General features: G+C 51.6%; 1 protein-coding gene across 1 annotated transcript in view; it reads right to left on the minus strand.

Annotated features, from left to right (window-relative positions):
* COL15A1 (collagen type XV alpha 1 chain) overlaps nt 1–25793 on the minus strand; it is a 102111-nt gene that overhangs the window by 47156 nt on the left and 29162 nt on the right. The window contains exons 3-11 of the mRNA XM_059411206.1: nt 17788–18335; nt 16534–16608; nt 14959–15039; nt 10100–10247; nt 5881–6026; nt 3970–4125; nt 2673–2822; nt 1133–1282; nt 505–648 (exon numbers count right to left, since the gene is read on the minus strand). Coding sequence (XP_059267189.1) covers nt 505–648; nt 1133–1282; nt 2673–2822; nt 3970–4125; nt 5881–6026; nt 10100–10247; nt 14959–15039; nt 16534–16608; nt 17788–18335 — 1598 coding nt within the window. The remainder of the gene's footprint in view (nt 1–504; nt 649–1132; nt 1283–2672; nt 2823–3969; nt 4126–5880; nt 6027–10099; nt 10248–14958; nt 15040–16533; nt 16609–17787; nt 18336–25793) is intronic.

Below are 25793 nucleotides of genomic sequence, written 5' to 3' on the forward strand. Positions count from 1 at the left end.
GACCTGCATCCTCTGACTCGGCCTCACAGCCGCCCTCCCGTGAAGAGGAGGGAATGAGGCCTAGGAAAAGAACAGGTTTGCTTGAGGTCATGCAGGTAAGGCCCAGAATTACAGAAGCTTGTAGGAGAAGGGACATGGAGGTCACCCCCACACACCTCTGGGTCCCTGCTGAGTCCGAGAAGCTTCCCCGAATCTGGGATAGGACTCACCTGACCTCAGGGTCTTGGTGTCTTCAGCCCGCTCTGCCTGTTACAAAGTTCTCATCTGAACTTGGGGACAACTGGGGACATGAACCCAGGTACCCTACCTTTTTACCTCTTGCTTTTTCCTCTGCGTTCTGTGGCTTCCTTGTGTGTTCCCAGGTCGCACGCCCCTCAAATGCCCAAATGTGGAACTTCATGAACCAAAATGAGGCAACCAGAGGCAGGTCCCTCCCAGGATGCCGGCCTTTCTTTTTCTCCTAAGACAGGCCACACCAAATCTTTGTGCCTCTACGCCACTCACCAGAGTGACTCCTCTCTCTGAAGCCACCGTGGGTATGGACAGTGGGGGCCCCTCAGGGGGGCTGCCATCCAGCTCTTCTGCCACAGTCCCAGGCAGGGGCTCCCCTGTTGCGGCTGCTGCTAGGTCCTCCTCTTCACCAGAACCCTGAAAAGCAAAACCAACAAGAGGCATCACCTCACCTGGCCTGTGACGCAGCGCGCGGCAGGCTGCCCGTGAGTCTGGGTGACTGTCATTCCGACAGTGCCTGCCCAACCTCACAACACTTGCTTACCTTCAACCGTCAGTACAGGTGACATTCACAGAAGCCTAGACTCAAAATTCCCCTCCCACACGTGCATCTCCTTTTCCCACACCTCCTCTGCCCACCCCACCCCCACCCCTAGCGACCCCTTCCGACTTGGCAGCACTCTGAGAAAATTCTTGGACAAATCTAGGAAGTCGCAGGGTTGGGAACCTGATTCCCTGACCTGCTCTCTCATGCTCCTTCCAAGCACCCTGCCTCCCTCCAGGGGCGCCGACCCTGATCTGGGCTCTCCCAAAGCTGGGAAGGCCAGTGACTGCTCCTGTCCCAGGACGCTGACCCCTCTCCCTGCTGCGAGCCAGACGGAAAATGCCAGGAGACACTTACAGAAGCGACTGCTTGCTCAGGGGCCACTGTGGGTGTGGGAGGGGCCAGGCCACCGGTGGGGAACCCACGAGTCTCCTCTTCCTCAGAAGTGCTGGGGGTCACTTCCGCTGCAGCTGCTGGTGTTGTGAACATTGCCTCCCTGGTTGCACCCTGAAACAAAGATGGCATGAATAAGTCCCTTCTTCTACCCGCCCTGCTTCAGCAGGTGTATGGCCGCAGGACAGGAAGCCACCAGGCCACCAGATAGATAACTCACGTGGCCGTAGCTTTGCTCGAGCAAGACCCACCTTGGCCCACAGAGCCCCGGAACCCCAGGCTGGAGTGCACCTCTCAGGTCAGGGCGCTCGCCCCCCAGACACCCCCACAGCACCCCGCTGCCCAGTGCTTTGGTTGGTTAAAAGTCCGAAAGCCACCTGGGTGCTCCTGGGATGGTATTTCCTTGACAAAGTGGTATTTGAGCTGCACTTTGAAGGCTAAGCCAGGATTAAGGGCTGGGCAGAGGGAAGAAGAGGTTCAAGGCAGAGAGAAGGTCTGGGCATGTTCAAGAAACTGAAGGAAGGTCAATCAGGTGGGAGCCCTGACAGCCGGGGAGACAGTGAACCAAGGTGTGGTCACCAAGGATGGCCAGGCCAGATACTGAAAAGCTTTGTGGTTAGGGGCTGGGGACCAGGGTCTGCAGCAATGGTGATGGGAAGCTCCAACCAGAGGGCTGCCCCCACAGGAGGAGCTGGGGGAGAGAACGGAGGACATGAGCCCGGGGCCTCAGCTGTCGTCTGGACTGGGGACATGCTGTCTTAGTCCACAGGCTGGCACCAGGGAAGGGGAGAAGGAGGCAGGTGCCCAGGAGATTTAGATAGAAAACCAACAAGACCTGATGCTTGACAGGATGTGGGGAGTAAAGAAGACAGAAGAGAATTCTGGATCGGCCATCTAGGAGGCAATGGTCCCCATCATTTGAGGTGGGGACACAACAGTGGACATAGGGAGTCCAGGTTTGAGTCTGAGTCTGAAGAACTTGCAGGACTGCCACTGTAATGACATTTTAGGGACAGACCTGCCACATGTCCTGAGATATTTGCATCCCACCTTCACGAGCTGGGAACACTATCTCCATGCTGCCTAAGAAGAAGGTTGAGGAGACTTGGCCCTGCCCTTGACCCTGATCTCCTCTTCCCTCTGCCAGCCTGTGCTTGTGTCCAGAAATCGGCCATGGCTGTGCCCACCATTACCTGTCCCGCCCACAACTAGGCTCCCCCACCCTGGCTCCTGCGCCACCACTGGTGGAGACTGCCCCACTCGCTGGCTCTCCACATCCCCCCAACCGGGCTCCCCACCGGCCTGCTGGGGCTGTCAGCACATGAAGTCCCCAAGCCAGCTGGACTCTAGCACACGCATACCCCGGCCTTGGCCAGCTCCCCTTCAGAGAAGTGCCCCATTCAGGCTCCTTTAGGTGAGCTGAGCAGAATGAAGATGGGTCCTCAGAGAAGGTCAGGACCCGCCCAGCTGCGAACTCCGCGCTGGGGCCCTTCGCACCCCTTACCCATGTAATCCCTTCCCCGGCGTCCTGGATGGGCATGGATGAGGTCACTCCGCCTGCAGGTACACTGCTGGCCTCCACTTCCCCGGTGGTGCTGCCGGCCTCCCCAGCTGCAGTGGCTGCCGAGCCTTCTTCAGCGTCAGCGTCTACACCCTGAGCAGGAAGACATCATGAGGGAGCCGGAGGCAGCAAACCACCCGGGCCCCGTGAGTGCCTGCCTGCGGGCACTTCCTGGCCCTCAAGGCACCTGCAGCTCCCAGACCTCACCTCATGCTAATGCCCTGAACATGGCACCCACACAGAAACCCACGCCTTGCACACCACTCGAGGCATGAGCCCTGGGTCAGCAGGCCACCTACGTGGTTCACTCCGTCTCTCGCAGTTACCCTTGGTGCCACGCCTTCTCTCTTCTGCTCCTCCCAGAAGGAGGGCTCTCACCAATGCCCCAGGCGTGGTGCTGGGACAAAACCCAGGGACTCGCAACGCCCAGCCTTCTTTCTTGTTAGAGGACTTGGCTTGCTCGTCTCCCTCTCCTTCGACACCTCCTGCGTGCCTAACCCTGCCTTCCCCACAGTCACCAGCCATCACGGGTGCCTTACAAGCCTTTACTCACCGAGACTCGTGGCGGGATATGACATCACTGACCAAACCAAGAGCAACCCAATACCACCTGTTGCCCGGACCGTGACAGCCTCCGATCCCAGGCCCCAGCCTCCAGGCTTGCTTCTCCTACCCTTTCTCCACTTTCTAAGCCCTACTCTGATGAGGCCACTAGCCCTTCAGTGACTTGCCACTTCTGAACACACTCCAGCTCCAACTCGTGGCTCCCCGGGTCTCATGGGCCTCTCTGGCCACATTCCCTGCCCCTCTTGCTCACACATGCCCCTTGCATGTTTCTGTTGATGCCTCCAGGCCTCTGTTCCTGCTGGCCTGCCAGCTGCTGGGCTCCTTCAAGGCATCCCCGTGATCTTGCCTTTGGCATCCTTTCCCCAAGAAGGCTTCTAGGACCCCCAAGTCTGGGTTCTAGGCCCCTTTCAGTGCTTCTCTTATTGTACCTCTTAGAGCTCTGTCCCCAGGAACTGGTCTATCCTATTTGCCTGTGCCCAGCATAACACATCTGTCCACAAACAGCTGCTGACTGACTCAGCAGAGCCCTCAGCCTCCAAATCGGTGTCCACTCAGACTGGATCCCACAAGACCCCCACTCTGCATTCTGCAGACTGAGAAGGAAGACCAGTGACCGCCCCTACCCGAGATGGCCACCCTCCCCCAGAAATGGCATAAGCTCTGAGCTACTTACCAGAGTGACCCCTTCCCCTGTGTCTTCAGTGGACAAGGACAGGGCTGGCCCCCCGGTGGGCACACTGCTGGCTTCTGCTTCCCCAGTGGGGCTGGGGGGCAGCTCGGCCTCCCCGACTGCTGCTGTGGCTGCCAAACCTTCCTCAGCACGCACACTCTGAAACAAAAGCATCGTGAGGGACCATGTCACTGAGCCCGTGGTTCTGACCAGTGTGCCTGTGGCTGGACGGATCAGATGGCTCACACCCCTCTCCATCAGCTTGTATTCTGTAGCTTCCTTTTCTCACAGCGCTTTCTTATCTGTGACGTCACCCCCACACCACGACAGTCCCAGAATCCCAGAATCCCAGGGACAGGAGAGACTGCAAGGCAAACGTTTCTCCTGTTTGATTCCAAGCATCAGTTTGCACATGCCCAGTGACCGGGTGATCCCTGTCTCCTGGGTCAGCCTGTTCCAACTCCAGACACTTCCGTCTAAACACATCTGTGTCCCTGTGACCTCCCCCAGGTGCCCATCCAGGAGCCATAAAAACAAGTTGAAAGCCTTAGCCCCTGATGGAGATTCAGAGAGATGCAGGCAACAACTCTGACCTCCCCAGGCTTCTCCAGACTGAGCCCCCATGATTCGTCTTTCCCTGTGACTCAGTTTCCTTGGGAAATGCTACAAAGCTGATGCATGAAAGGGATACAGCAGTTTAACTGCGAGTGGCATCAAACTATGTTATATCTCAGTTTCCAAAGGTTGTTTTTTTTTTTCCTTTTAAATTTGGAGGGTGTGGGGGTCATTTTATTTTGTTTTGTTTCACAAAAAGTAGCTCTTTTGGATACTAAAACCACGAAGCTGATCCAAGGTAGATTTCCTCGCTGCAGGATTTATAAGGATCATAAGGAGGATATAAAGTGCAGTATTTCCCAAATGTATTTGACCACAGAACCTTTTTCCCTACAACATGAATCGTTGCATTAATCCCCACCGCCCCACAAAAAAAGAGAGGGTGGTGTCACAGTTTTTAAAATGAGACTCTGCTTCAAATTGAGCTGAAGTCCCAAAGGCCTTATGCTAAAGTATAATTAAGAACAATTAATTCATTGTACAATTAAGTACACTTCCCGTGCCAGAAGGAGGGACCAGACCACTTGTGTGGGATGTACTAAGACACAAGAAAGAAAATCAGTTCTATCAAGGTTAGCGGCTACCTGCCTTCAGGCTATAAGGAAAAGGTAAAGAATTTCTTTGGAGACAATCATCTGTGTGCGGGGACCTTCTCCTCCCTTCTCCCCACTGCAAACCATTTGTGAGCTGGATATGTGCTCCTTGGAAACTGAGAGACAAAGGGGCTGAATTTTGATATTATGCTAGACTAGACTTTGGAAAAAGCTGTGAAAATAGGTTATCATCAGGTGACATCCAGGAGAGCATGAGAAGTGTCTGAGTTCCATACCATGAGAACAGAAAGAATGAGCTGAATCTGTGGGATTTTAGCAGAGGTTGTTGTGAAAAGAAGACATTTGCTTTCATTTTGTACTTTACTGTGTCTAACATTTAAAAAAAAAATGGCTTTGCGGGTATAAAAGCCAATTACCCAACAATGGAGTGGACACGCACATGTGCAATCAATCTGGTTCTGTCTAAAAGGGGCTCCAAAGGAAAAGGCTGTGTGTCTTCATAGATGAGAGGGAGGTGGTTACCGTGGGGAAGACCCGGCACCCATCCCCCGGGGAAGGTGTGAGGACCATCTTGTGCTGCATCTCCTCTCCCTGACCTGGTGTGTGGTCTACTCTCCTCCGTACAAGGATGTTCAGCAAAAACCCCCTTGATTCTTTACCATGCCCTGTACAAGTTCCCATCAAGTCTGCAACGAGCAAACAAATTGACTACCGACTTGGCAAATGAAATTTACCACTCACTCACCTCTTCAGTGACATGAATGAAGGCTCCACCCCCTGAACCAACGTCTGTAACAGGGACACCATCCGTAATGGGGACGCCGTCCGTAACGGGGGCACCATCCATAGTATGAACTCCCTCCAGTGTGTCATTCAGAACCTCACCAGACCCTACGGAAACAGGCATTCTATAATTGATGACTGTATTTTGTAACCTTGGAAAAGAATGAAGCATCGCTTTACCTATTAACTTGAAAAGATGTCTATAATACAGAATTAAGAGGGGAAAAAAACCAACTTGCAGAAAAACCGATGTTGAAGGGCAGTGTCACACGGTGCTTCCATCAGCTCCAGCACCACCTGCAGGTGGGAACCCGGGGGCCTCAGGTTCCTCATCCATACATTGGGAAGGATAATTCCTATTTTACAAGGGTGTTTAGAAGGTTATGTGCTACAAGGATTCAATAAGTGAACACACACAAAAAAAAGCACTAAGGACTGTCCCTCAATAGAGTTAGCAATTTCGTTAGCTATTCGTAAATGTTCACTGTCAGCGTGGTTCTGTGTGTAAAGGGAAAAAACTATGTGAGTGTACATGTTTTTTTTTTAAGATTTTATTTTTTATTATTTATGAGAGAGAGAGACAGCAAGGGAGAGCATGAGCAGGGGGTTGGGAGAGGGGAAAGTGGGCTCCCCGCTGCGAAGGGAGCCCGACGGGAGGTCTGGATCCCAGGACCCTGGGATCATGACCTGAGCTGAAGGCAGACGCTTAACTAACTAAGCCACCCAGGCGTCCTGTGAGTATCCAGGCTTTATCATCATCATCTATATATAATTATCATTATATAATTAATATGATTATTAAATAATACATGTAATATATGGAAACATATGGTTGTACAGATAATCCACACAACGTTGGCTAACCCAAAAGGCTAAACACTGGTTTCCTCCAGAGGACAGGTAACACAACTACTATTTTGGAGAGTTCATACAACTCTGCATTGCTTGAACTGTTACCAGTAGCACGTATTTCTTTGCAATTTAAAAAACAAGTGGAGGGGCTCCTGGGTGGCTCAGTTGGTTAAGTGTCTGCCTTCGGCTCAGGTTATGATCCCAGGGTGCTGGGATCGAGCCTTGCATTGGACTCCCTGCTCAGCAGGGGGCCTGCTTCTCCCTCTCCCACTCCCCCTGATTGTGTTCCCTCTCTGAGTCTCTGTCGCATACATAAAATCTTTTAAAATTTTTATTGAAAAATTTAAAAAATTTTAAAACAAGTGGGATCCTAAAGCAAAGAAAAAGAAATTATACTAATATGAATGTATACCTATCATGGGTTGGGTCCCCTGCTAAGCATATCCCATGCAGTACCCCATTTAATCCTCCCGCTTGCCCACCTGTCCTACCGACAAGGACCTTCCCACCACCTGACATCTGGAGGAGCAGAGCCAGGACAGGGATCCCACGTTTCCAGGCTCCTCCCTATAACCCCAGGGCATGTGTGTGCTGCCCTGATGCACACATGAACACCTTATTACGATTAACCCCATTTTGCTAAGGAGGAACAGGGCCCCACAGAAAGTAAGTGACCAGAAGGGGCCCTGAAGCCAGGTCAGCCTTTCCTCGTGTCAGGCCAGGTCCATGCATGCTGTGCGCACACAGGTCCCACGGTGAGAACAGTGTGGGCAGAGGAAGGTGCTGAAGGATCCCCCACGCCGCCAATCCGGGCAGGCATCACCGCTCTCCCTTGTCCTCCCAGATCTGGCCACCAGGGGGTGCTGTGCAAACAGCCGGCCAGACCCCAAACCTCTTGAGTCTCCACTCCTTGGAGGATGTTAATTGGAGCGTGGGGGGAAGGGTGCCCTGGGCCAAGATGGTGTCTGGAAAGCTTGGACTGAAACTACTAGGTAGCTTTCCCCAGATGGAGACAGGGCTCAGGGTTCAGGCCCCTTCCTCCTCACCATCTGGGCTGTCAATCCGACAGGAAGAACAGGAACACTTCATTCAGCAAGCTCGTCTGACAGTAACAGAGTCTGGCTGATCCCAGGGAATGGAAGAGCCAGTGCCTGGATCCCTGTCTCTGTCTGCATTGGCTCCCACCTCCTCGGCACTCACCCCCGAGTCCAGGAGAGCCTCCAGCCTGGCCCTGTAGCCTCTGCCGGCTCCGTGCCCCTCCTCAGAACTCCTAATTCCACCCAGGAAAACAGCATCCACAATCCATAAACCACCTGCACATCCCTGGCTGCGCTCAACCCTCTAAACTACCTGGGAGGCAGGGATCGTGAACACTCCCAGGGGGCAGGTAAAGACTCTGAAGCTTGGGGTGCCTGGGTGGCTTAGTCCACTAAGCGTCTGCCTTCAGCTGTCATGATCCCAGGGTCCTGGGATCCAGCCCACACTGGGCTCTCTGCTCAGCGGGGAGCCTGCCTCTCCCTCTCCCCTGCCCCTGAGCTCTCTCACGCTCACTCTCCAAATAAATAAATAAAATCTAAAAAAAAAAAAAAAAAGGAAAGAAAATATCTGAATTTTGGAAATATTAAGCAATGTGCCCTAGGCCCGAGAGCAAATAGGTGGCTGAGCAGGGCTTCTGTCCAAGCTGTCTGCTGTTCCCAGTCTTCCCTGGCAACACCCTGACTCTGTGACGGTATTACACGATGATACAAATTTTTTCCTCTTCAGTCCTGGATACCTTCTCTCTCCCAGAGACTTCCCAATTTAGTTATTAAAATAATGTGCATTTACTGATGGCAGAAGTGAGAAGAAGAATGATACACAGGATTACAGAAGGCTTGTTAAACCAGAGGTAAGGACAAAAAAGCCTGCCAAAATCCTACCACCCAGATAACGACTTGGAACATTTTGTTGTCTATTACTCTCTCTCTCTCTCTCTCTCTCTCTCTCTCTCTCTCACACACACACACACACACACACACACGGCTATATATAAATAGATATAAATAATATACTCAAAGTTAGGGTTGCAGCACACAGAGTTCTGAAATCTGCTTTCCTTGTGGCGTATTGCACGAGTCCGTCCCCGGGTCCGTACATCTCCTGCATTGTCAATATCAAGGCCGTACACATGCATGAAAGGCAGCTTGCCCAGCCAATCTTTCCCACGGGCAGAGTGGGTTTCTGTCTGTGTTTTCTGCCCTGCACGTTGGTGCTCTGGTGCGGGCGGTAATCTCAGTCCGAAACCAATATGCCCTGATAAAGGGCAGGAAGTGCAGACCCCTCTCAGCCTTGGACACATGTCACGCTGTTGCCTGGGGGTCCCAGCAGATGTTGGGTTTTGACCAGTGTCCTCTGCACACACTGGGGGACAAGAGTTAGGGGTGAGAGCCCTGGATGGGGACAGAGGAGGCCAGAGCACCCCCAGGGCCTGCCGCTGACCTGTGAGTGCCTGCCTGTCCCTCTCCAGCCACCAGTTTTTTTCCACTGTGTACCCCACAGGAGTTCAGAGGACCTGATCCTATCCTCTGAGAGTCAGGAGTTTGTGGCCAAAGCTGGGAAGGGTGGGGATTCTGGAGTCTGGCCTGGGCATAAGGTCCGTCCCACCACTCAGTAGCTGTATGACTGTGGGTTTATCACTTACATTTTCAAGCATCCATTTTTCCACCCATAAAATACTGGCCAATAATCCCAACCAGGACATGGACCGCCAGGATTGGAGATGAAGTATGTGAGCACTTGGTACAAAGCAGGTATTTAATTAACAGCAAATTACTGCAAGCTTTTCTGTTGGAACTCAAGCCCTTCCAGAGTCTGGGGTTTAAAAGCTCAAGTGTCAGGGGCGCTTGGGTGGCTCAGTCAGTTAAGCGTCTGCCTTCAGCTCAGGTCATGATCTCAGGGTCCTGGGATTGAGCCCCGCATGGGGCTCTCTGCTCAGCAGGGAGTCTGCTTCTCCCTCCGCCTCTGTCCCTCCCCTACATTAGCACACAGACACATACACAGTCTCTCTCTCAAATAAATAAGTAAACTCTTAAAAGAAAAAAATGTTCAAGTATCCAAGTTCAAATGCAGGTCTGCCCTTTATAAGCCAAAGAGCCCCAGCTAGGTCACCTAACTTTTCTGAGTTGATTTCCTCATCTTGTCTATAAAATGAGAATGGTTCTAATTCCCTCCTCGAAGGACGGAGGGAAAGTTTCCATGAGAGGCTCTATGGGGCATACATTGTGCAGGCTGGGCACACAGGCGTCACCTCATAGAAGACCGCCGTGAGTGAAGGCGCAGTGGGGACTTGCCTTGCTCCAGGCTGCTGTGCTCGGTGATGCTCAAGTTGGCGGTTTCTGGAGTCCCCTCAGGTACAGGCTCACCAGAAAGTTCAGCATCGTCAGAAGGAGGTGATGGAGTTGGAGGTGTGTTTATGGGTTCAACTTCTGCTTCTTTAGACTGAAGAGAGGAAAAACGAGACCCAAAAGGATTCACTTGGGAGGAAAGCAGGATAAATAGTAGGGATTTTCACTGGAGGAAATAAAACGTCCATAACACGCTGAACAAACCCAGAAAAAATGCCTGGACCTGTCTGTTACATACGTAGGCTATCGCTGAACCTCCCGGGACCTGAGCAAGGTGCATGCTAGGGGTCATGAAATTCTGTTCTGTTTACAGTAAGACTCGGTTCATCTTGGCTGACGTTCAAGCACAAGGCCAGTGCAGAGGACATGATCAATAGAGATCTCTTAGATGAGGGAATGAACGAGTAAACAGAGGAACCCAGGTGTCCTCAGTAAAAACCATATAAATCCAATGCCAGATGTGTACTGCGCACCTGCGAAATAGAAGAGGGGGGTGAGTTCCTTCCAAGGAAACTTCAGGATCTGGGCAGCTTTTCCAAAAGCAGTCAATGTCTTAATGAATTTTACCAAGTAGATTTACCCCACCCCCCAACAGTTGGAAACACAGCACGGCTTCAAGATCTAGGCAGAAATCCTGATAGGGGGTGGGGCACAAAGATCCTCGACCCAGGATCAGGAAGCAGCTCCTAAGCCCAGGGCTTGGGGATGTTCACAGTCTCATCTCTTCCTGAGCTCAAGGAGCTGCGGGTGGTGAATGGAAGGGACCAGCGTTGGCCCTGTGGTCTGAACAGGAAACCACCCAGCCACTGAGATTTTTAGAGCTGATTTGTTACGGCAGCATGACTTGACTATCCAGACTAATAACAAGATTAGTTCCTTTATGTCAGAATTTAGTATACAAAGAGTAAGTCTCTGGTCCATTAGAACAAAGGGGATTCTTACGGGCACCATAACCTGGGATTCAATGGTTCAGTTCTTACGATCAAATTTAGGTCCAATCTCTGCACTCTGCTTACTGGCTACGCTTTGTTGGGCAAATTGTGTAACCTTCCTCTTTGTAAAATGAGACAATGGTGCCTGCTCACAGGGTAGAAAGTATGTGGAGGTGCTCAGGACAGAGCCAGGCCCATAGTATGAACCCACATATGGTAGCTATTATTCACGTCACTGGAGTTTCAAATTTTTGAGAAAGAATAACCCCTCACTAATGCTTTTCTTTGGGTGTCGGTATATCCAGCCTGTCTGCCAAAACCTTCTTTCGTCAAACTTGTAAGGCATTTGTTACAAAACCCTGTTCAAGGCAGAGCGTGAATCTGGCCCCTGGTTCAGACCAGGGGTCCTGTGTGCAACAGGTGTCCACTGGTTTTCAGGGGTTCGTGTGGACGTGGAACCGGTGTGGCCGATTACCAAATGGGACTGTCGAGTCTCAAGACTTTGTGTTAAAAGCACAGAGGTTGGCTGAGCCTCTCTCACATTCGCAAACATAGTTCTTCATTCCATGTGTATTTCCAGAGGCCCTACTGTGCGCCACGTCCTCCGCTGACCCCCAAGGATACAGAAATGGAGAAAAAAGACAGAATGTGTACCCTCTCATTGTTGGACTGTGGGGAGACCCAGACTCAGACATGGTGTGGCTGAATGTGGCCTGTGAGGGCAGAGGGGAGAGTTGAGGACAGGAGGGAGGCTCCGACAAGGGGCTGGGGACTGGATCCTGAAGGGGAAGTTAGGAATTGGCCAGATAGGGTAGGGGGTGTGGGCAGGGCCCTCCAAGCAGAAGGATGGCCGGGACCAAGGCCTGGATGAAGGGGTTACAAAAATTACAGAGCCTGGGAAAACTGGGCATTTAGGTGTGGCTAGAGCAGAGGTCCTGGCTGTGGATCAGAATCACTGGCAGAGCTTTCATAAGTATAGTCCCTTGAACCTCACTCCAGACCCCTTGAATCTGAATGTCCAGGTATGCAGCCGGGAAGCAAGTGTCCCCCTACCACTGCCCCACCACCACCCGCCCAGACACACACGCAATTCTGATGCACAGCCAGGACTCAGAACCATAAGGGCATTAATTCTAACTAGCACGATAGAACTTTCCAGAAATGGAAAGTGGTGTCAAGAGAAACTGACTTAGGGGGAAGCATGGGGTAGCAGGGACTCCTGCCCTAAATGGGGAAAGAGGTGAGGAAGGCTGGCTTTTTAAGTCCCTCACTGCTCAGACAGCCCATGATTCAGTTTGCTGCTCATGGCTTGTGTCTTGCAGGGTGGCAGGCTGGAAGGGGTGAGGACAGGGAAGTGAGATTCATTCCAAGAGAGAAGCCAGACAGAGATGGGAGGGGAAGGTCTGAGAGAAGAGGGAAACTCCCTGTCCTGGAGGGGTGGCCACAGAGTGGAGCCATGGAGCCCTTCCAGGAGATGGTGACGCCACTGACAGAGCCCTAGTCCCGAGCTAGAGACCTAGCTCTCCACCTCTGGGCTGGGCAGCCCTGGGGACAAAGGTTTTCCCTCCTCTGTGCCTCAGGGCCTTCTCTAAGGAATGAATGGAAAAGCACTCCCCAGCAAACAGCAAAGGGAGCGAACGGACACTCTGCAGGACCCTTGCCAGGGGGAACGGGACTCTAATCCCAGGAACACACCAGTTGGCTCCGGGACCCACCATCCAGAGAGAATTCTGTTAAGGACTAAGGGCAACCACAGCGGTTTGGCACGCCCAGCACCCCCCCAGTCACCAGCCAACCTAGAAGCAGGGGGCAGGAGAGGGCCCCAAGAGGATAGGGCACTTATCAGTCAAGGGTGACACCCACCCCCGCACACCGAGGGCTGTGTGTGCTGCCATGTGCTGGGTGCTGGGGGCAGCAGCTGCAGGGGAGGTCTGCTACATCTCAGCGGAGGTGGGGGAAGTGATAGACTCCTGGTCAAGGACCAGAAAGGGGAGGGGCTGAACCACACCCACAGGGACTCTCATCCGCGCCCCTGGTATCTCAGCACCACTGAGGACCGTGCGTGGGCCGAGGAAGTCTAGGAAGGAAAGTGTTGCCTGGGGAGAGGCGGGCAGGGGCCACGGAGTCCCTCTGCGGACTTTTCTCTTCTTCGGATCCTGGAGGGATGTTTCTTACCTCCCCTCAGTTGCAGCATGCTTGTGCACCTGCCCTGCCCTGGCAGCCTGAAGTCCTGACATCAATGCTACCTGACTCTGCTCCCTCTCCACCTCCCCCTCCACCAACCTCCCCCTGCCCCTCCGCTCCCGTGCAAGGTGGTTGTTAGAATTAAATCAAATCGCATATACACAAGGCCCACAGCAGGCAGAGAAATGCTGGTCCTCTTCCATCCCCTCCCTTCTCCCACCCCTGTCCAGAGTGCCCAGCGTCAATGCCTCCTCCACCAGAAAGTCCTCCCTGACCCGTTCCTGCCACCATGATCATCTTATGCTCTCAAACCTCACTCCCCTTTCCTACCCCTCTCGGAAGGCCACCATGTGTTACTAGCATCCTTGCCCGAGCTGAACTCAAGCCTTGCAGTGACCTGGTGCACTGGGGGACAGCATCAACCTTCTAACCCTTGGTTAGAAGGACCAAGGGACCACCGCTCTGTGCCCTGCTGCAGGTGCCCTGGACACACCAGTGGTGGGGTGGAGGGCAGAGCTGGGGCACACAGGGTTACAACCTTGCCCAGAGCAGCCACCATCACCATCACTGCGCAGGCCGCCTCGGACCCTTGCCTCCTCTGCCCTTGCAGCCCTAGGGCCGGCTGTAGTCCTAGGGATGAAACTTGACAACACCGCCCGGGCCAGAAGCACGGGGCTGTGGCCTGAGAACTGGATGGGGCATCAGGGGGCCCATGCTCTAGCCTCAGCTCTGCCCAGACACCCAAGGGGTAGTCTCATCCCCTGTCTGGGCCTCAGTCTACCCATCTGTACAAAGGGCAGTCTCCCATATACCTCTGGACAGAAAGAGGAGAACTTTATGCACCACCCCCTGCACTAAGGGACTACAGTTCCATTCTGTCCCACCCAAACCTCTGTCACCCAAAGTCTATAATCTATAGCCTCTGCCTTATTCCCTTGCTTTCTTTTATCAGAGATGAGTCTATAGAATGTGCCAGCCTGGTCAAGGAGATTTCTGGGCTTCTGTGTTCAATGACTCAGACCCTGCTGGCTGTTTTCATTAAAATGGGCTCCTGCTGCCCCCACTGTCTGACTCAGTACTTTCAAAACCACTTCCTCGTCTGGGCCACAGAGTACATTCCCAGGAGGGAGGAGGCCCCAGTCACTGCAAGGACAGTGCCTTTCCCATGGGAGCAGAAGGGAGCTCCTGGGAAGGCTCTGCATGTCCCAGGAGAGGGGGCCCTGCCTTCTTTCTCAGAGCCCAGAGCCCGGAACAAATGTGATGCCAGCCACCATTTAGGGCCACTTCCCTCGTGCCTGACGCCAGGCCCTGACCCTGCACTGCTTCCTCTGACCCTCCTAACACGTCCTCGAGATGGGACTCTGAATAGCATTTTATGGAAGAGGCGTAGACGCCCAGAGAAGCTGAGTATGCTACCTCAGCTCACAGAGCCGGGAGGCCCAAGAGAACAACGTTTACCTTTGGACAGTACTCTTGTGGCCATGGCACATGGTGGCCAGGAGATACGGACATTCCAGGGCACTGGGGCTGTGGCCAAATACCCTGGGCCAGGACTTTCCTGGCCTCCCCAGGTAAGCCCGCAATTGAAGCCACAGATCTGAGAACAGAGATGTCAGGCCTGGGCACGCTCCATTGACTCTGGGCCCCTAAGAGCTGGTGGAGAAGGTACGGCGCGGCTTGAGTACTCACCGGGGCTTGAGTGTAGGTGACTGCTTCCAAGATCTCAGCGACTCCCTCTGTCTCCTGAAGCCCACTGGCCTCTCCTGACGCCTGTGTGGAGACAAACGATACCAGCAGAGGGCAAGTCACAGACGGTCACTCCTTTGGAGAAACTGTGTGCATGCATGCTTGTGTGATTGTGTGTGTGCGTGTGAGAAAGAGAGAAAGAGAGGGACAGAGAGAGGAATTGAGAGCGAGCACATATATAGTCGCTATTCTTTTCGCTGTTCCTTCCATATTTTATGGCTCACACGGACAAAAACCTAGTCAATATACAGTCTAATATACCTCCTTTCATTGTGTCCAGGTCCCTTCAACCTCTGCCAAAGGGACTCCCATTTGCATGGCTGTCACACAAATGTTACACTGGAGAACCATGACCTTTGGAGAATGTCTTCCCATTGCTACCTTGTCTTCATAATGAGCTGCCTGATGTCAGCCGATGAGCCTGAGGCCATCATTTTGTAACGAATACCCTATTCTTGGACTCTCGGGCAGCTTCTACTCTTCCAGTACCAACAGCAACGCAGAGAGAAGGGAATGCATATACGTAAGGGCTCCCTTCTCCCAGCTTCACAGGAATGTCAGGCCAGGATCATGGCCTCGGGGAGAGCCAACATTCTTACAGAGCCAAATTCCACCTCTGAAGGGTTTCCCCACTAAATGGGCAGCATTTTTTTCTAAATGAATGAAATCAACTTCTGCTTTGCTTTGGGGTTGGCACCCCCCAAAGAGAAACAGAGGTTCTAGAAATATGGCACGCTGTGCTCGCTTCTGACTTTTTGCATCAATCTGAGGCTTCTGCCTGAAACGCCTTTTCTTTCTCATCCAGAGGATACTTGCTTGTCATTGGTCAGGTATCAGCTCCTCCCTTGCCTACTCTGGTCCCTCTTCTTTCACCTTCGTGCCCCCCACCCAACCTAGAGAGCTTGGGTTTGAGGACCACGTAGGTCACCCCACGGTTCTGTCACTGCGTCTGGGCACGGAAGTGTGCGTGAGCAGCTTTAGGACGGAGACAGCTGCCAGCGTATCTAGGTCTTTCCAGCATCCCCCAGGACTGTCACCTAGCAGGGACTCAGTAGATCCTGGGGGAAGGGAGGGAGGCAGAAGGGAAGGGGGGCACGGAAGGACCCGTCTCTTTCCCTGCCTACCACTCCATCCCCAGCTTAGGAACGGATTCATTTGCCAAGCATAAAGGCTAAATTTAGGCTCATTTTTATAGGAATTTACACTCATGTCTTAGAGTTTTAACTTCGATTTTAGACTCCTGACACCCTTTCTTGGCAGGAAGTCTGGAAACCAGGCCACAGACTGCCACAGCCACCGGAGAACCTAATACCTTAGAAGAAAGGCAACCCACCCCCACCCCCCCACCCCCCACAAAAGAGATGGCTGAAGCTTTTTAAAAAAATAAAGCCAAAAAGCCCCAAATGGGACTTGAGGCAGCACTTGACAAGTTGAGGGATTTTAGAGACTCGGTGATGTTGGGAAAGAGGAATTGCCTGGGCGTCCAGCGCTCCCTGGGTAGGGAGGGTGGGGGCTCACCGAGGATTCTTCAGACTCACACAGCTCCTCAGGGATCCTGGGGTCAGGGTGGATGGTGAGCTGCTGTATGGAGCCCTAGGGGAAGAGCACAGGGTCAGAAGCCACCATCTGTTTGTCCACGGCATGACCACGAGTGGCAAGCATGACTGTTCTTGCAACGGAGCCCAGGCCACCAAGTGAGAGACAGGTGTGAGAATGCACTGCCTGGGGCCATGACAACGGAACAAGCCACCTCTTGGCCCACTCTCCTTTGGGGGCGGGGGTCCTGGTTGAGCCAATGTAAGATGAGCTCTGCTAGCTGGAGAAGCCCCTGAAGGCTACTGTGTTCAAGGTACAGACTCCCAGCAGCCTCCTACCTGGTCCCAGGTCCCCAGCCCTGGGATGCCCATCTCCCCTCTTCCAGAAAGTGTCGAAGCTCCTTGGCGGGCAGGCCTCATGGGAAGAAGAGCGGCCAGCCAGCCTCCCGGCCTCCAGCCCCACCTCCTCTCTCCACCCCTGACAGTCCGTTGTCCATGATAATCCCAAAGTGAGTGTGGAAAAACTGTAACTGGATTTTCACTTCTTCAGACTCCCTGACGGTCTCCTGCTGTCCTACTGTCCTGCTGTCCCACTGTCCTACAAGTAAACCCAAACTCTGACCCCTGGTACCACCCTGTATCACTCAGCCAAGGAATCCGTAAGCAGGTGTGCTGACTAGATGCGTAACTACTTAGAGATTTTTTTAGAATGGCTTATTCTTAAAAGCCTGTTTTGACAGGAAAGTTAATTTTCTGCTTATTTTTTTCAGAACACATTGTCCAAATGGAGAGAGAAAAGCTACCTCTCCTGCTGGCATTCTAGCTTTCTCCACCTTCACAGAAATTACTTAAATGTACATGACACTCCTCTCCAAAGGTAACAACAAAAAAAAAAATTGCTGAATAAATAAACCTTCCTCTTTTTATCGTGTCTTAAAATGCACAAAAAGCTTTTACTCAGACCATCCCACTTGAGTCTACCACTCCACGGCGTAAGTTTGCTTATGATCGTGCCCAGATAAGAAGACCCAGAGAGAATTGGAGGATCCACGCTCTAACATCACCAGGCTAAAATGAAAACAGAACCGGAACCTAGGTTTGGGGTCCCAGGACTAGCGCTCCTGCCACCACACACACATGCCTCTCTGAGGCTTTAAGAACAAAACAGTAAGAACGTTTGCTTGGGTTCCCTGTTGGCGTCTGGGGCCTCCCCGGTCTGTGCAGGGCTTGGACTCACGGTGAATCTCTCCAGCCCTGTGGCTCCTGCGTTGCCCACAAAGATTCCCGCACTGGGCTCAAAAGCCAACGGCCGGGAAGACCGCTGGAAGAGGATGTGGCCTTGTTCCTCGCAGTCCATGAGGAGGGCCACTTCCTCGCCCTGGACGATCACGGAAAAGCGGTTCCACCTGTGGGTCATCACGGGCACCGGGAAGGCAGCAGCCTCGTGGGACACGTGGGAGCCTGGCTCCGTGTAGTAGAGGATGACCCGCTGGCGGCCATCCTCTATGCCTGAGAGCCGCAGGCCCAGGTAGATGATCTTCTGGAAGGCATCAGTGATGGCAAAGAGCACGCCGCCATTGTCGCTGCTGGGCTTCACCGTGACACTGATGGCAAAATCCCTGATGAAGGTGGGTGGGATGAGGGTCCTGGCCGGGCGGCCGACGTTGGCACCAGGCCCGAAGCTATAGGCTGGGAAGCCACCGTAGCCAGTGACGAAGGACACAGATGAGGGCAGCGGGACACCGATGAGCTCCGTGAGGTCCAGGTGGCCCTGGGAAGCCAACTCTGCAGGGGGGCGAAACAGAGGGCATGGCTCACACATATATTCTACTAAACTTGGAAATGGGGAAGAAAGAGAAAGTCCCAAGTGAAAGGGGATCCCTCAGAAACCTCACTATAGTTCCGTAATTGCTGGTTTTCAAGCTTTTTCAAAAATGACCCACCATAAGAAATGCATTTATATTGCAACCCAACACGCAAGTTACGATAAACATGCACCTGTAACACCGAAACAATGTTTCCTAAAACGTTATTACTTTCAATACTCATCAGGCACTCTGATATTTTCCTTTTGGGAATTCTTCGCCTCTTTTATTTTATTAAAAACATGCTGGAGGGGTCCCTGGTTGGCTCAGTCGGTCAAGTGTCAGACTCTTGGTTTGGGCTCAGGTCATGATCTCAACATCATGAGATCGAGTCCCAAGTTGGAGTCCATGCTCCGTGGGGAGTCTGCTTGAGATTTCTTCCCTCTCCCTCTGTCCACTCCCCTCAAATAAATGAATAGAATCTTTAAAAGCATGCTGGCAACAATCCACTAAATTGATTTCATCACCCACTAAGAAGTCCTGACCTGCAGTTTGGGAAACATTTTTAAATATGTCCTGGAATATTCGCAGACTATGGAACATTCTCCCGTCAATGTCCTGGAATATTCGCAGACTATGTAACGTTCTCCCATCAATTTACAGATTGTTCCTCATTTCTTTCTGTAAAACTGGGTAGGTTTGTTTTGTTTGTTTTAAATGAGGTCTACTATTGAAGTGCCCCAGGGTATGGGGAAAAACTGGGACAAGGTGAAGTGTTTCTAGATCTAAGGCAGTTGAAATTCACATCATCATCATGATGGACATTCCCTGAGTTCTTCTGTGCAGATCCCAGCTCTAAACTCTTCACATACTTTAGCTCATCTAATCCTCACAACAACTCTGTACCCTTAGCCTCATTCTACTTCAGGGAAAAGTTAAGAAATTTGCCCTGGTTCTTATCTGGCTGAAATCCTAGGGCTCCACTGTGGTGGTCTGGAAAGGCCCTCAGGCTCGGAAGCCTTAATCTGTCCAACACTGATGCCCTGGGAGCAGGCTTTGAACTGACTTGCAGTGATGAGCACCCATTCCGAAGGAGATGCCAGGGTCCCAGCAGTGAGAGAGGAAGGCAGGTCTCAGGGACGGGTGGCCAGGACCCTGGCAGACAGGACCCGCCCCCCCCCCCCCCCCCAGAAAGGACAATGAACACACAGGACACCTTGCCCTCAGAAGTGAAGCCAGATCCTGAGGACACAGCCCAAGGAGGAGGCCTAGAGTGAGTGAGGGTTGGAATCAAGCAGGGTACTTCTTCAGAGACCAAGGAGCAGAGCAGACATCTGGTGACTGCCTGGGCTACGGCCAAAGGCTAGAGGACCCTGAGAGCCTGAGTGACCGCAGGGTTTGTGTCCAGAGAAGACCCACGCCATTCAAGGACTGTGAGTAAAGCCCCATCTGACAAACTGAGCCTGCCTTTCAGTCTACCAACTTGCCCGTCTGTGTAGACAACTAATTAGCTGGTGACTCAATTCACTACCCCACGGCTGTGTGTCCTTCTGTGATATGGGCCCCACGAAATTGATTAAAGGAGGCCATCCGTGTGGTCCTGGTAAATACGGCAGTGACACAATAACCATCCACTACTCTTTCCTTCAATGACATCTACTGAACAAGCCCAAGAGGTTGCCGGACAGGGGTCATCAACTGCACTGTGCTGACAAGGAGAGGGAGGCCAAGATGGGGGGCCTGGACACCCTACCTCAGTGTTCCCTGAGCTCCCTATACAGAATAAAGTTAACCAGGTTTTTCATACGTGATTTTCCTTCGTCCTCACTGCAGGCTCGGGGTCATCTGCCATTTTCCCATCCTACAGATGAAGAACCAGGGCTTGGGAAGATGGAGTCACTCCCTGAGGTGACACGGTAAATGGCACAAGTTTTCAAGCCATGACTGGTCTGACCTCAGGTTGGTTCCCTGCCTCAGTCTCTTCAGACAAGGGTTCCCTCCCAGAGGCTTGGGGGGGAGCTGCACCTTGTCGGCTTGCCATGCCAATGACCCTTGAGCAGCACGAGGATGCAACTGAATTCTGGGTGACCCAGGAACTCAAACTTCCCTGGAGGATGGGGGAGAGAGAGATGGTGACTCCAGTGGGTCGTCCCAACTGACCTGGGTTGCAAGAGTAACATGTGAACCGGATTTCGAAGACTTCGTTTGGACAAAAGAATGTAAGATATCTCATCAATCATGTGTATATGGATTATAAAAGGAAATGATAATTTGGGGAAATACTGAATTAAATAGACTATATTATTTAAATAATTTCAAAAGAATCTGATGAAGAACAGATCTGGGTCCACCCCTCTGCTGGAGACAGTACTGACCCGGGAGAAGCCCTCAGACACTCTCCAGTCCTCTTCCCTGGCCATGCCCCCGAAGGCAGCCTCTCTGAAGCCCATGGCATGCCTATTCCCATGCATGTCCTTTGTCTGTTTGCTACCTGAGCACAGACGTGCTGGGGACAGACTGTGCCACCACTGCGCAGGTCTCTAACCCAGTGTCTAATGTCTCTAACCCAAGCAGCACTGTTTGGTATGCCATGTGGACTCCTCTGACCCTTTTATAGCCCCCACCCAACACTGTATTTTGAAGGTTGATCTTTGTTGATGCATTTGGCTCTGGATCTTACACTGTCCCAACAGTCCCCTACAGCATCCATAAGCCGTACAGACTGGCTCACTTTCCTGTTGATGGGAAGGGAGGTATTCACCACTATTCAAAACACGACTGTGGACTTCTTACCCACATCTCCTGGTGCTTACCTGGTGGGGGGTGGGGGTGGGGGGATGATTAGATGCTATGGGACTAGACATCTGCAAATTCACTGAATGCTGCTACAGTGGCCTCCGAAGCACCTGTGCTGATTTTTTTTTTTTTTTTTTTTGCATTGGGACATAAGTGATATATAGCATTGTATAAGTTTAAGATATACAACCTGTTGATCTGATATACTGCTGTATTGCAATATGATTACCCCCAGCTTTAGCTAACACCTCCATCAACATCACAGTAACTATCACCTCTATTTTGGTGGTAAGAACATTTCAGATGCTGCTGTGCCCACCAGCAGCACACTCTTACCAGCACTCAGGGGGAGGTAGGGAGATGACCCAAGGGAGCAGTCTGTGGGGCTTTTCAACTCTAGCAATAATGTTTATTTCCGAGACTAAGCAATATGTAAAAATATTCATTGTAGTATTGTTTATAAACCATGTCATGGAAAATATTTCACAACATTTTAGCAAAAACAATTACCCATCTTCAACAAAAGAGCAAATCTGATCATGTCGGTACTCTGCTGTAGCCCAGGGATCTGGGTCTGCAGTCAGCATGGGGGTTGGGGGATGCCTGCCACCTCCTGGCTTGAGAAGACTTGGTGGTCCAGACCCAGCTATGCTCCCTGCTCCCCAGCAAGCCCTGACGCAGGCCTGGGAGAGCCCCACGCTGTGGCAGGTCCTCCCCACCAAACAGCAAGTGTGCTTCCCTCTGTCGCCCACCCCATCTCATTCCAACCAGTTACTTTGCCAGAAGATCTCCTTTAAGACCCAACCCTGGCCTTGATTCCCCTGAAATCATTTGCTTCACCTCCTGCACCCCCACCCTCCTCTCCTCTGGAGGCTGCATTAGACGCCCTCTCAGCCCACACCGGGATCATCGGTCATTGCCCTCGGCTCATTGCATGTCACTGCTGGGCCACTTGTCTCTCTCTCCATTAAACTAGGACAGGGACTACACCACTCATCTCTGGGTTCCCAGTATTCAGCCTAGTCCTGACGAATGAATGAACGAACGAACAAATAAATGAACGCAGGACTCAAGTCAACCCCCTCATTTTACAAAGGGGTGAAAGTGAGATTAAAAGAGGGAGGAGACTGCTGGCTAGGAACTCAGAGCTGATTCTCCATCCAATGCTTTTTCTCTCCAGTTTGCAACTTGCATTAAAACAGGAATTAATTTTAAGTATGAGAAACCCCAGAAGGCATACATGAAAAGATTGATAAATCTGGTTAAATTTAACTGCACCGAAATTCTTCAAGTTCTGCCTAGCAACAAAAATTCCCAAACTAGTGTCAAATAGAATCCCAAACTGGACAAAAATATTTGCTACATTTAGTACAGACAAACTAGTCACCTTATGTACAAAAACAGGAAAGCAACAGCCCCATGGAAAAATGGAAGAAAAACAGGGAAATTCTTTCCACTATAAAAAAAAAATTAAAATGGCTCTTAAATATATGAAAAGATACTCCACTTCCCTCAGGAGAGACATACAAGTTAAGGCAATGAAAAGACACCCATTTCCCTCTCAGACTGGCACACATCAGAACATCAAATAGTACGCTGTGTCATGGGTTGCTGGTGGGGCCACACGCACTAATCTGTGGGAGGCTCTTTGACAATATAAATCAAAATTTCAAGTGTACATGGGCTCTTTGATCCAGGAATTACACTTCCACGGATTCTCTAACAGATAAAGTCACATATGTGAAATCTAAAGCATGTATGAGAATATTCACTGCAGCATTGTTGAAAATGCTTCTAACTGTCCATCTTTGGGAATGGTTAAATAAATAAATGGCTTTAAATAAATAATAATTTTAAAAAGAGTTAATTCCTTAGGTACTGATACGTAACAATCAACAAGATGTATTAAGTAAAAACAGTCCAAAAAAGAAGTGTAGAACAGAATCACTATGAGCTAGAAATACATATATTAATATGTATTTCATATATAAATGATATAAATATATATGATATATCTTTAAATATATATTAGAATATCTCTAGAAGGAGACGTAAGAAACCAGAAACCGGGACTAGAGATGGTCTCCAGGGAAGGGAGCTGGTGGCGGTGGGGGGGTGGGGGAAGGGGTTGAGACAAGAGACTTTCTTTTCTCTAGATACTCTTTTGTACTTTTAGAACTTTTATACCATATACATGGTGTGAAAGAGACATTTACATATTTTAAAGACATTAACTCCTTCCATCCCCTTTTAGAAATTATAAAACCCTCTCTCTTTGCTCGTCCTCACTCCGATATGGCCTGTCTCTGTATGGAAAGAAAGGGGAGAGAAAGAGTGAAAAGAAAAGAAACGGACACCCCACTGGGATTTCTTTTCTCCCCTCCAGGTTTAAAGATAAAGCAAAACAGAACCACCAGCACCCTGCTGACAGCCCTGCTTTCTTCTTCCCGGATCCAGTGTGAAGCTCTCCTCCTGTTCCAGTCTCCCCCCTCCTGAGAAGAAGAGGGAAGCCCCTTTCCGGTGGGCCGCCCCAGCTTGGGAAAAAAACGTGCCCTTCCACGGGAGTAAATGGGCCAAGCTCTCATTCAGACCGTGGCTTGTTTCCAAGTGGTGTCCCCACGGTTTCAGGGACAAGTGGGGGTTCAGAGGACCTGGGGCTAGAGGCAGAGAGGCCAGGAATCCTGCTTAAACCAGCCCAGCGCTGCCATGGCCAGTGCAGCCCAGGCTTCCACGTGGCAATTCTGGGAATCCTGTAGTCCCCAAAGAATCCTGCTTTAAAAAAAAGAAAATCACAAATCTCTCCAACCTCCTGGTTTTATAGATAGGAAAATGAATGGCCAGGGATAAAGCTCTGTGACTATAAAGCCACAGCCAGGAAATAGCAGCTGAGCAGCAGGCAAAGAGGGACAGAGAGGAGGTGTGACTCTGCCCCGCTGTCCCAGCCCCTCTGGGCACTGGTGATGGGTTGGCCATCTGGAGAGTGGGCAGAGGAAGCCACCTGCAGAGGAGAATTCTTGGCATTGGGCAGAGCTGGGTTGGGATCCAGACTTCGCCATTTACCAAGTGGGCAGCCTTTGGGTGGATGACTTAGCGGGGACGTGGGGACATTCGGTTCATCTCATGTGTGGGGAGCCAATGAAATGAAGGGTGGGAAGTGCCCAGGCTCAGCAAATGGTAGTGACTTGTGTTCTACTTGACTGAAAGGTATAAACTTAGCAAAAAGCAAAGTCTGCAAAGAGGACCCTCCCTAGCCGCCCCCTGCCCTCCTGCCGCCGAGGCCCCAGCTGTGCGAGGGAAGACAAGTGCGCAGGAGCCTGGCCACAAGCCTTGTTTCCACTGGGCTGGCCACAGAGCGAGCCAAGCTGCAATCTGCAGGAAGCCCAGGTCAGCCCAGCTCTGCTCTCAGCAACCCCAACCTCCCTCCAAATGCGGTATCCGGCGGCGGCACAGCGTGGTGGAGAGTGACCCCTGGCCTGGAGTGACCCGTGCTCAGGGCTGCGCCTGGGCCTGCTGGCTCATTTCCCCTTGGCTTCTGCAGGAGGGCCACCTGCTCAGGCGGCCACCAGGGAGGGGAGAGAAGCCAGGGAGCCAAAACAAATAGGCCCGGCAACTTGGTCCATAGGCTTGTCCTGGGATGGCTCTGCACTGGGGGGAAAGTGGGAGGGTGGGGATCACAGCTGGTGGGAAGACATCCCACCATCCTGAGGTGGGGGGCGGGCTAGATCGGAGGGGGCAGTCTGACGGGGGCTGATCCTGGAACTCTGGAACTCTCTGGCCTCAAGAACCTTGGGGGCCTTCATCAGAAGGGGCCACACTTCTCCACAGATAATAACATCTATTCTCAGAGGAAGCTGTCTAACTTGAGTGAAATTATTTATCTAAAATGCTTAGCACACAGGAAGTGCCAGGCTCCGAATCTGAGGCCCCAGGGAAGGTATGTGAGATCAGGCTCAGGCTCCACATCTAACAAGGACCTCACAGCATGCTCGTCCATCACCTGGAGATCCAAGCTCCCTCCCACTCCCACAATGCTAGGTCCACAGGCCCAGGGAGCCTTCCAGGCATGGACATAGCCACGGGGCCATGAAAGAGGCCAGGGATCAGGGGGGTGTGGTGAGGGAGGGAATGCAGGACTCCTCAGTTGATTGAGCCCAGCTCTGCCACTGACTCCATCTGTGCCCTTGGGCAAGCTTTCTCCATCCCTGACCTCAGTTTCTCCACATGTACATCAAGGAGTTAGACAAGATGGACTCGTGGAGCCATAGCCATATAAACATAGTCTAGATATCTTCATTGCCTTCCAAATACCTCCTGGGGCTGACTCTGACTTCAGTCTTCATCTCTCGCTTCCTTAATGCATAACAATAGTTTCATCTCCAATGGAGATTTCTCAACCCACTTTTTCATTCCAAGAATTGATAACATCTATAAAGTCCCCACATTCTGCCTGTGTGCCACTAGGGATATGATGTTGAATCTAGAATGCAGGCACTCAAGAAACTCATGATCTAGGTGTCTTGGATAGCAGTTATCCGTTCATGCTACTTACACGCTCTAAAGCATTCCATGGCTCCATAGTGCCTGTAGGATCAAGTCAAAATTCTAGGGAAGACACCCTCTGCTTCATCTCTTCATCTGCCCC

Source organism: Mustela nigripes, chromosome 9 (genome assembly GCF_022355385.1).
Source record: "Mustela nigripes isolate SB6536 chromosome 9, MUSNIG.SB6536, whole genome shotgun sequence".
In the NCBI taxonomy this organism is placed as follows: domain Eukaryota; kingdom Metazoa; phylum Chordata; class Mammalia; order Carnivora; family Mustelidae; genus Mustela; species Mustela nigripes.